General features: G+C 66.1%; 2 protein-coding genes across 2 annotated transcripts; both read left to right on the plus strand.

The window, feature by feature from the left end:
- The first annotated feature begins 510 nt into the window (after positions 1-510).
- Positions 511-4,465, plus strand: ASPDH (aspartate dehydrogenase domain containing). The gene is made up of 7 exons (XM_024113549.3): positions 511-971; positions 1,291-1,435; positions 1,928-2,012; positions 2,353-2,502; positions 2,840-3,057; positions 3,347-3,504; positions 3,821-4,465. The coding sequence occupies exons 1-7, from the start codon at positions 917-919 to the stop codon at positions 3,856-3,858; spliced, it is 849 nt and encodes a 282-aa protein (XP_023969317.2). The 5' UTR covers positions 511-916; the 3' UTR covers positions 3,859-4,465.
- A 1,980-nt stretch (positions 4,466-6,445) lies between these two features.
- On the plus strand, positions 6,446-9,406 carry JOSD2 (Josephin domain containing 2). The gene is made up of 5 exons (XM_065570813.1): positions 6,446-6,612; positions 6,860-7,058; positions 7,216-7,341; positions 7,787-7,981; positions 8,988-9,406. The coding sequence occupies exons 2-5, from the start codon at positions 6,922-6,924 to the stop codon at positions 9,085-9,087; spliced, it is 558 nt and encodes a 185-aa protein (XP_065426885.1). The 5' UTR covers positions 6,446-6,612; positions 6,860-6,921; the 3' UTR covers positions 9,088-9,406.
- The last annotated feature ends 1,142 nt before the right edge of the window (positions 9,407-10,548 follow it).

Consider the following 10,548-nt stretch of genomic DNA (forward strand, 5'->3'; position numbering starts at 1 on the left):
TGTGTGTGTATGTGTGTGTGTGATTGTGCGCTGGCAGGGACAGTGTGTGTGTGTGTGTGATTGTGCGCTGGCAGGGACAGTGTGTGTGTGTGTGTGTGTGTGTGTGTGTGTGTGTGTGTGTGTGATTGTGCGCTGGCAGGGCCGGCGTGTGTGTGTGTGTGATTGTGCGCTGGCAGGGACTGTGTGTGTGTGTGTGTGTGTGATTGTGCGCTGGCAGGGACAGTGTGTGTGTGTGTGTGTGTGTGTGTGTGTGTGTGCGCTGGCAGGGACGGTGTGTGTGTGTGTGTGTGTGTGTGTGCGCGCTGGCAGGGACGGTGTGTGTGTGTGTGTGTGTGTGTGTGTGCGCGCGCACTGCCCTGGTCTTCGGAAGCACCCGCGCCCCATCGGGAAGTCTGAGCCCCTGGAAGGCCACCAGGACACCGAAGGCGCCTGCACCCCACAAAGGGTTAAACGCTCCGGGTTGACCATTAACTTCTCCCAAGGGCGAGTGGGACCGAAGGTTGCTGGGGCCCAGGATTCGGGGTGGGGAGGGGGGCAGCCCCGATCCTACCGGCACAGCACCACCCACCTGTGTATGGGCCGGATGGACAGACAGCGCGATGGGGCGGGGGCAGGGGGGGCGGCAGAGCGACGGGTGTGCTGGGGATAGACCGATATTGTGGTAGCCGTGTTGGCCCTGCAGAGGTGGGGAAGGGACCCTGTCTTGGTGGCCCGGCATTGGGACCTGTCATACCCCCCCCGCCCCCCCCGAGCCAGCCCCACCCTGACTGTGTCGCGTGCTGTGCTCTGCTGGGACTGGCGTGCATTGGGCCCCGGTGTCCCTCCCCCTCCCCAAACAGTGACACCCCGCTCTGTGGGGCCGGCGTGACGCTCCCCGCTTGTCCTGGTGTCTTGGCCCAGGGGCGAGCAGGCCAGGATGTCCGAGGGGCCGGCCAGACGGAAGGTCGGGATCGTGGGCTTTGGACATTTGGGTATGTTGTAGCCCCCCACTCCACCCCGCCAATTGCTTGCCAGGGGGATTGAGGCTCACCCGGGGCTGGGGGGTGGCTGCTTCCCTGGCTGGGGGCTTGGGGCCTGGACTGGGGGGCTGAAACGGCAGTGGGGAGGGAAAGACAGGCGGGGTGGTGTTATGGGCAGCACCACCGCACCTGCTGCAAGAATTCTGGCCTGGAGGGGGGCAGCTCCCCCCCAAACCCGAGGGGCCTTGTCCTGGTAGATGGTGGGGGGGAGTTGGGGGTGCGGACGTCTGGGGTTCCCAGCCATGTCGGTCAGGCCCCCGCCTCGCCCCAGGCCAGTATCTGGTGAGGAGACTCCAGGACGAGGGACCCCGGCACGGCCTGGAACTCGCCTTCGTCTGGAACCGGGATGCGGGGAAGTTGCAGGGGAAGGTGCCGGTTTCCCTCCAGCTGCAGGACCTGGCCCGGTTCCCCGAGTGGTGAGTGCTCCCCCCGCCCCCCCAGCTGCAGGACCTGGGCCAGTTCCCCCCTCCCCCGCCAGCTGCAGGACCTGCCCGGTCCCCCCCCACCAGCTGCAGGACCTGGCCTGGTTCCCCCCCCAGCTGCAGGACCTGGCCCGGTTCCCCCTCCCCCCCCAGCTGCAGGACCTGGCCCGGTTCCCCCTCCCCCCCCCAGCTGCAGGACCTGGCCCGGTTCCCCCCCCCCCCAGCTGCAGGACCTGGCCCGGTTCCCCGAGCGGTGAGTGCTCCCCCCCGCCCCCCCAGCTGCAGGACCTGGCCCGGTTCCCCCTCCCCAGCTGCAGGACCTGGCCCGGTTCCCCTCCCCCCCAGCTGCAGGACCTGGCCCGGTTCCCCCCCCAGCTGCCGGACCGGGCCCCTGAGACCCTGTGGCTGCTGCTCGAGCCCAGCCCAGCACGGGCAGTGCCAGGGTTAAGGTGCCCCCCCCCCCATCACTGTCTCGTGTCCCTGCAGCGAGGTGGATCTGGTGGTGGAAGTGGCTCATCCCTGCGTGGTCCGGGACCACGGCGCCTCCTTCCTGTCCGGGGCAGACTTCATGGTGAGGGGTCGGAGCGTCAGCATCCCTGGCCGGCAGCGGGTCCCCAGGGGATGAGGCGGCCTGGAGCGGGCACAGCACGGGGCCCTGCCAGGGGTGCGGGAACACGAGGGGGCAGGGGGTGGGGGAAGCCCTGGGGCTGTGATGGTGCCATGTAGGGGATGCCTAGGGGGACGGGGTGGCAGTGGGCAGGGACGTACTCTGCGGGGAGGCGGGTGTGACGTGGGGGTGGCCAAGGGGAGTGAGGGTGCCCCGGTGGGGGGCTGCGGTGCATGTGTGTGTGGGGGTCCTGACTTACAGCATGCAGCTTTCCCGTGACCAGGTTTCTTCCCCCCGACCCCAGGTGGGTTCCCCCACGGCCCTGGCTGACCAGGTCACGGAGATGCGGCTGCGGGAAGCTGCCCGGCGTGGGGGGCACACGCTGTACGTGCCCCGGGGGGCGCTGTGGGGCGGCGAGGACATCCAGCGGATGGATCAGAGGGGTGTGCTGCAGGTGGGCGTCTCAGGCCTGCCTGGGGGGGGGGGCACGTGGACCCTGGTGTGGGGCGAGGGACAGTGACAAGGAACTGCCTCTGCTCCCCTGGGGAGTTATACCCATCTCCTAGAACTGGAAGGGACCCCGAAAGGTCAGTGAGTCCAGCCCCCTGCCTTCACTAGCAGGACCAAGTACTGATTTTGCCCCAGATCCCTAAGTGGCCCCCTCAAGAATTGAACTCACAACCCTGGGTTTAGCAGGCCAATGCTCAAACCACTGAGGAAGTGGGGGTGGGCAAGGGGGGGCTGTCCCTGCCCCCCCTCCCCCGGGCTGACTCTCTGACGTCGCTTTCCAGGGCCTGAAGGTGACCATGATCAAGCACCCGGACAGCTTCCGGCTGGAGGGGGCGCTGAGGGAGCAGCTAAGGGCCGGGCGGGCCGTGCTGTACGAGGGGCCCGTGCGGGCTCTCTGCCCACTGGCCCCCAACAACGTCAACACCATGGCGGCTGCTTGCATGGCCGCCCCCAGCCTGGGCTTCGACGGGGTCCAGGGGTGCCTCATTGCTGACCCTGGGTTAGTGCACTCCCCCCAGTTCCCTGCTTCCTGCGATCCCTGCTCCCTGTACCCTGCTAGTTCTCTGCTCCCTCCGATACCTGCTCCCTGCACCCCCGATCCCTGAACCCCCCGATCCCTGCTCCATGAATCCCCCCAATTCCCTGCTCCCTGACCCCCCCAATTCTCTGCTCCTCTCCAGCCAGGTCAGTGCCACTCCCTGCCCTGATCCTTGCACACCCCCCCCATGTCTCTTTCCCCCAGCTTGGGTCCCCCCCCCACTGACCTTCCTGCCCTCCTGTCCCCACAGCCTCCCTGACTGGCATGTGGTGGAGGTGGAGGTGACCGGCCCGTCCGGCGAGCGCAGGGACCAGGCCTTCACGGTCACCACCAGCCGCAGGAACCCAGCCTCCCCCGGAGCTGTCACCGGGGCGGCAACCTTCCCTTCTTTCTGGAGCAGCCTGCTAGGTAAGTGTGTGTGTGTATGGGGGGGCGGGAATCTGCCTGGTGGGACAGACTGAGCCCTGGGGAGAGCGACTCCTGGGGGCCACCACTGCGGGGGGGGGGGTTCCCCCAGACCTGGGGAGTGCAGCTGCCACTAGGGGCTGCAGGGACTGACTAACATCTGAGCCAAGGTGTCTTCTGGGGGGGAGATACCCTGGGCTGGGAGCTCTCCATGGGGTAAGTGGGTTGTAGGCTGGGGGCTCTCCTGAAGAGGGTGGGTAGGGGGGCCCGGGCCCCACAGATCAGCCCCTCTGACCTCCCCTTCTCATTTCCCCTGCAGCTTGCCAGGGCCACCGAGGGCATGTCGTTTTGTGCTGATGCTGGTTTGGGGCCGGAGGGAGCCGGCTGAAGACAGTGGGGCTGGTAGTGTGTGTTGCTGGGGGGGGGGGGGTGTCCCCTCTGACTAAGAGATCATTAAAGAGCCGGGTGGCAGGGAGGAAGGGCGGGAAACCTTTCAAACTTGGTCCCAGAGGCATGATGGGGGGTGTAGTTCTTGCTCCCCGGAGCTGAGCGGGAGTCACAGGGTATGTAACCCCCTCCTGCAGAGACTGATGTCGGCTGTTGCTTTTGGGTTAGGACGGGAACGGTACAGGAGAACCTCAGCATTGTGAACACCCGAGTGATGAACTGACCGGTCAACAACACCTAGGGTGACCAGACAGCAAGTGTGAAAAATCGGGACAGGGGCGGGGAGGGTAATAGGAGCCTATATAAGAGAGAGACCCCCAGATCCGGACTGTCCCTATAAAATCGGGACATCTGGTCACGCTAACCACACCCCTCCTTGGGAACCAGACGTACGCAGTCATGCAACAGCCGCAGAGACAAACCGACAAATCCAGCACAGTCCTGTGTTAAATGCAAACTACTACAAAAAAATAATGGGAACGTTTAAAAAAAAGAAAGATCTGACGAGACGAGGAAACTGTTTCTGGGCTTGTTTCATTTAAATTAAGAGGGTTAAAAGCAGCCTTTTCCCCCCTTCTTCTGCAGAGGAAAGTTTCAAAGCGCTATGAGGTCATAGAATCTCAGGGTTGGAAGGGACCTCAGGAGGGATCTAGTCCAACCCCCTGCTCAAAACAGGACCAATCCCCAGATCCCTAAACGGCCCCCTCAAGGATTGAACTCACAACCCTGGGTTGAAGCAGGCCAATGCTCAAACCACTGACCTATCCCGTTGTAAAGTTTGGCAAGAAGCACCCTGTTCAGAGTTACGGCCATTTCAGCGTTACGCTCCACTTCCGTTCCCAGGGCGTGCGTCCCTGTGAGGTTCTCCTGTAGTTCAGTGTAGACAGGTGCACTGCGGCGGGACGGGGGACGGGACGGGACGGGGGATGAGACGACACATAGAATGTGTCTGTAGCAGGGAGCCGTCGTTCGTAGGATCCCGTTGCATGCTGGGAGATAAAGTTCACTGCCTTCTGCTGTAAGCTTCCCTTGTGGGGGGCCTGGTGCATGCTGGGAGCTGTACCCATTGTGGGCAGGAGCGATGGAAACTCCCTAAAAGTGGGGGACCCACCAGCACCTGAACCGTGCCCCTCCCCCGCGCACCTTCCCCCCAAGGCCCCGCCCCCACATCCTCACTCCGCCCCTTCCCCCAAGACTCTGCCCCCACTCGCTCCTCTCCGCCCTCCGCCTGTGCCGCTCGCCCGTATGGACAGTAAAAACGGGAGGGCAAAGCCACGGCCCCCTAGCTCCCCCCGTTCCGCCGCCCCTGATTGTGGGGAACGGGAAGGGCGGGCCGAGGACAGGGGGTGGGGGGGAATAGGAGTCTATATAAGAAAAAGCCCCAAATGTCGGGACTGTCCCTATAAACTCGGGACATCTGGTGACCCTACGGGATGGGCAGGCCGAGGCCTGGCCCAAAACGAAAGGGCCGCCCCCCTCACACAAGAGGGAGGACCCACAAAGCGCGGACCAGCCCCACTTCATTCTGGGGGGCAGCAAATACCCCCCCACACAAATGCCAAGGAATGGGAGTGGGGGGTCAGAGGTTGAAAATCAGGGCTCCGGCTGGGGGGCACGGAGCAGCGAACCCCGACTCGGAAGAGCTGAGGGGAAGCCAGAGGGGAAACTCGGCCTGGAGACGGGGCGCAGCGAGGGATTGACAACAGATCACTGCCCCGCTTCCTGGCCTGGCGGGGTCGGGAACTGGGGGGGTCACCCAGGCCGGAGGCGGGACCCCACCGGGGCGCAGCAAACAGGGGGGCCGGGGAGCTGTTGTGCCAGGTGCGGGCGGGGTCACTGAGGTCAGTGGTGCATGCTGGGAATGGTCATTTTTGGGGGGGACCCCCAGACTGTAACTCATAGCACAGTGCATGCTGGGAGCTGCGGGGCCCGGTGCATGCTGGGAGCTGTAGTTTGTGTTGGCGCAGTGCATGCTGGGAGATGGGCTGTTCTGGCCCTGGGGCATGCTGGGAGCTGTAGTTCGGGTTGTCGCGAGGCAGGATGGGAGCGGTGATGCTCTGCCCCCGATTGCATGCTGGGAGCTGCAGTTCTTGTTGGCGCAAGGCATACTGGGAGCTGAGGTGTGCGGTGCATGCTGGGAGCAGTGCTGCCCTGGCCCCGGTGCATGCTGGGAGCGTGCGGTTCTGCCCCGGTGCATGCTGGGAGCTATGGGGCTGGGCTGGCCCCGGCGCATGCCGGGAGCTGTAGTTCGTGTTGGCGCAAGGCATGCCGGGAGCTGTGCTGCTCTGGCCCCGGTGCATGCCGGGATCTATGCTGCCCTGGCCCCGTTGCATGCTGGAAGCTGTTTTGCTCTGGCCCCGGTGCATGCTGGGAGCTGTGGTGCGCGGTGCATGCCGGGAGCTGTGCTGCCCTGGCCCCGTTGCATGCTGGGAGCTGTTTTGCTCTGGCCCCGTTGCATGCTGGGAGCTGTGCTGCCCTGGCCCCGGTGCATGCCGGGATATGTGCTGTTCTGGCCCCGGTGCATGCCGGGAGCTGTGGTGCGCGGTGCATGCCGGGAGCTGTAGGCCCCGTGCCCCACAGCTCGTGCCCGCTGGCTGCGGGGCGGTCTCAGGCTCTCCGGGCCGGGGGATGAGGGGCCCCCCCGGCTGCAGCAGGAGCCCCAGGGTAGGTCGGGGGGGGGAGCGGAGACGGCCCCGTGCAGGGGGGGGGCTGCCCGGGGGGGGTCCAGGCACGTGCTGCCCCCCCCCACCCGAGGGGGGGCTGCGCCTCTGCCCGGCTGAGGGGTCTCTGGGGGGGTCACTGGGGCGGGGGTACCTGCCTCTGGGGAGCGGGGGGGGGGTGACCCTTGGATATGGGGGTGTCGCGGCCCCCCCATGGCCTCGCCCCACCTCTCTCGCTCTCTCCTCTGCAGGCAGCCGGGCTCGGGGCCGCGCCGTGAGGCTGCCCCCCCCCTGCACCAGGCTGGGGGGCGCGATGTCCGGGGAGCCGGGCGGGGGCCCGGGGGTGTACCACGAACGCCAGCGCCTGGAGCTCTGTGCCGTCCACGCCCTGAACAACGTCCTGCAGGAGCGACGCTTCACCCAGGAGGCGGCCGACGAGATCTGCAAGAGGTAGGGGGCGGGCGGACCCCCCCACTTCCCCCTCCTGCCACCCCATGTCTCCCCCGGTGTCAGCCCCACCCGGCACCCCACCCTCCCCCCTGTGCCGGGCGCTCCTGGCCCCACAGCCGCCCCGGGTCAGTCACTGGGACCCGTCTCTCCCCTCCAGGCTGGCGCCGGATGCCCGGCTGAATCCGCATCGCAGCGTCCTGGGCACGGGCAACTACGACGTCAACGTGATCATGGCGGCCCTGCAGAGCCTGGACTTCGCGGCCATCTGGTGGGACAAGCGCCGGTGAGAGGGAGGGAGGCGGTGGGGGTGGGGGGTGTCCGAAGGGCAGGAACGGGCAGGCTGGGGCAGACCCCGCCCTGTCCGATAGCAGGACGCTTAAAGGCTCCTGGGGCCGTGCGTGATCCCAGCCTGGCTCCTGCTGGCGCTGAAAGTGGGGTGACCAGCCGGCAAGTGTGAAAAATCGGGACGGGGGGTAAGACAAAGCCCCAAATCGGGACTGTCCCTATAAAATTGGGACATCTGGTCACCCTGGCTGAAAGGCCGACGTCTGCCCTGAAATACCCTAGGCCTGGAGAATGCTCCCTGCCGCCCCGGTGCCTCTCCTTGTCCGTCCGCCTTCCCCTCCCCGCTGCGTATCCCCCCATTGTGTCCCCCTCTGGCTGTTTCTCTGAAGCCACCCCTCCAGCCCCTCGGTCTCGGTGTAACAGCCCCCCCCCCCCGCCGACAGGCCCCTGGAGCAGCTGGCGCTAAGCCGGGTGCACGGCTTCATCGTGAACGTGCCCTCCAACGTGTCCCTGGGCTTCGTGTCGCTGCCCGTGCGGCGTAAGCACTGGATCGCCGTGCGCCAGGTGGGAGGCACCTACTATAACCTGGACTCCAAGCTGAAGGCCCCGGCCTGCGTCGGCGGAGAGGGGGAGCTCAGGTGCGGGGGACGGGCAGGGGGTGGGGAGTGGCGCTCGGGTGGGTGAGAGGTGGGGGGTGAGTAAACAGTTTAACACTGTTGTGAAAAAAACAAACCTCCTTCTGGGCTGTATCAGCAGGAGCGTTGTAAGCCAGCCACGAGAAGTGATTTTTCCGCTCTGCTCCGCCCTGATACGGTCTCAGCTGGAGGATTGGGTCCAGTTCTGGGCGCCGCGTTGCAGGAGAGATGGGGACAAATTGGAGAAAGTCCAGAGACGAGCAACAAGCATGATGAAAAGTCTAGAAAACATGAGCTATGGGGAAGATTGAAAAAACGGGGTTTGTTTAGTGTGGAGAAGAGACGCCGGAGAGGGGACGGGAGAACAGTTTGCAAGTGCAGAAAAAGGTGTTACAAGGAGGAGGGAGAAAAATTGTTCTTAACTTCTGAGGACAGGACAAGAAGCAATGGGCTTAAATTGCAACCAGGGCGGTTTAGGTTGGACATTAGGAAAAAATGTCCCGTCAGGCTGGTTAAACCGTGGAATAAATTACCAAGGGAGGTGGTGGAATCTCCGTCATTGGGGATTGTTAAGAGCAGGTTGGACAAACCCCCGTCAGGGACGGTCTAGAAAATATTTAGTCCTGCCGTGAGTGCAGGGGACTGGACTGGACACCTCATGAGGTCCCTTCCAGCCCTATGGTGCTATGCGGGGGAATAGGGGGGACCAGCAGGGGACAGGGCTTGGAGAGCTGGTATATAGGGGGCAGTGAGTGTGTGTGTGAGGGGAGCTCAGGTCTGGGGCATGGGCAGGGGTGGCCGGAGTACAGAGGGCAGAGCTGAGGTGCAGGGGATTGGAGGGGGGGTAGGGGAGTTGTACAGGGGGTGGGCCCTAGGGGTGTATGGACCAGGGGGCCCTAGGGGTGTATGGACCAGGGGGCCGTGCAGGGCAGGAGCGCGGCGAGATGTGTAACACGGGGGTGCAAAGCAGGGCTGCTCTGACCCCCCATCTCCTTGTCCCTCCCCCCAGGGCGTTCCTGCAGGAGTTCCTGTCCCAGGGTCCCTGCGAGGTGCTGCTGGTCGTGTCCCGGGCCGTGGAGGAATCCGGCGGCTGGTTGAACCCAGAGTGACGCCGCAGATACCAAAGATCCCGACTGTTCGTAGCAGCCTCGCCGGGGGGGCAGGACCCACGCGCTGAATCCGGCTTAGTCACAGCCCCCCCCCGGCACTGGCATCAGATACCCCACCCCGCCTGCCCTGAGGAGTGCACAGCTCCGGGCATGCTGCTCTCACTCCACTGGGGGCCCTTCACCCCACGGCCCCTGGAGCTGGTGGCGGCACCGGGGGGCCACAGGGGAACCTGGCTCAGGGTGCCCGGCCCCATCTCCCTGCTGGGATCCGGCTCCGCTGCAAGTGCTTGCGAAGTTTATGATAAAGGACACTACGCTACCGCTGCCTTGGTGCGATTGCCTGGGGTGGGGACGGCGCCGGGTTTCTTCGAGGGGAGGAAACTGAGGGCAGCGCAGGGGGTGGGAACAAGGGCTGAGGGGGGTGGGGGGCACCCAGCTCAGACGTTGGGACGCCTGGGTTCTATTGCGCTCAGGTGCAGACAGGTCCCGTCCACTTTCCGGCCACACCCGCTTCCAGCCCCAGGGAAGGGTCCCAGCTCCCTGACTCAGTGAACTCCCCGGGGAAGATGGTGCCTGCGTTGCAGGTTGGAGCCTCCTGGCGATTGTGCTTTCACCACTGGGGAGGGGTGTGTGTGTGTGTGGGGGGGGGGGTGGGGGGGGATTGGGGCTGGGCTCCGTCTGGGGCCGGGGCCTGTCGCTGGCCAGGGAAGTCCCTGGGGTCCTCGGGCCATTATCTTGGCTGCAGGGCTTCATTTGTAATGGAAGCGGTTCTGGGGCTCAAGCAATTTTTTTTTTAACTTTTATAACTGCCACGGCCGGGCCCGGAGGCGCCGGGGGGCTCGGAACGGCCAGGCCGGGGGGCTCGGAACGGCCAGGCCCGGAGGCGCCGGGGGGCTCGGAACGGCCAGGCCCGGAGGCGCCGGGGGGCTCGGAACGGCCGGGCCGGGGGGCTCGGAACGGCCAGGCCCGGAGGCGCCGGGGGGCTCGGAACGGCCAGGCCCGGAGGCGCCGGGGGGCTCGGAACGGCCGGGCCCGGAGGCGCCGGGGGGCTCGGAACGGCCGGGCCGGGGGGCTCGGAACGGCCGGGCCTGGAGGTGCCGGGGGGCTCGGAACGGCCGGGCCTGGAGGTGCCGGGGGGCTCGGAACGGCCGGGCCTGGAGGTGCCGGGGGGCTCGGAACGGCCGGGCCCGGAGGTGCCGGGGGGCTCGGAACGGCCGGGCCCGGAGGCGCCGGGGGACTCGGAACGGCCGGGCCTGGAGGTGCCGGGGGGCTCGGAACGGCCGGGCCCGGAGGCGCCGGGGGGCTCGGAACGGCCGGGCCCGGAGGTGCCGGGGGGCTCGGAACGGCCGGGCCCGGAGGCGCCGGGGGGCTCGGAACGGCCGGGCCTGGAGGTGCCGGGCCTCAGCCCTGGCACAGATTAAGCGCCGCGTAGCAGCCGATGTGGTCTGTGGGTGCTTCGTG

Source organism: Chrysemys picta, chromosome 17 (assembly GCF_011386835.1).
Source record: "Chrysemys picta bellii isolate R12L10 chromosome 17, ASM1138683v2, whole genome shotgun sequence".
In the NCBI taxonomy this organism is placed as follows: Eukaryota; Metazoa; Chordata; order Testudines; family Emydidae; genus Chrysemys; species Chrysemys picta.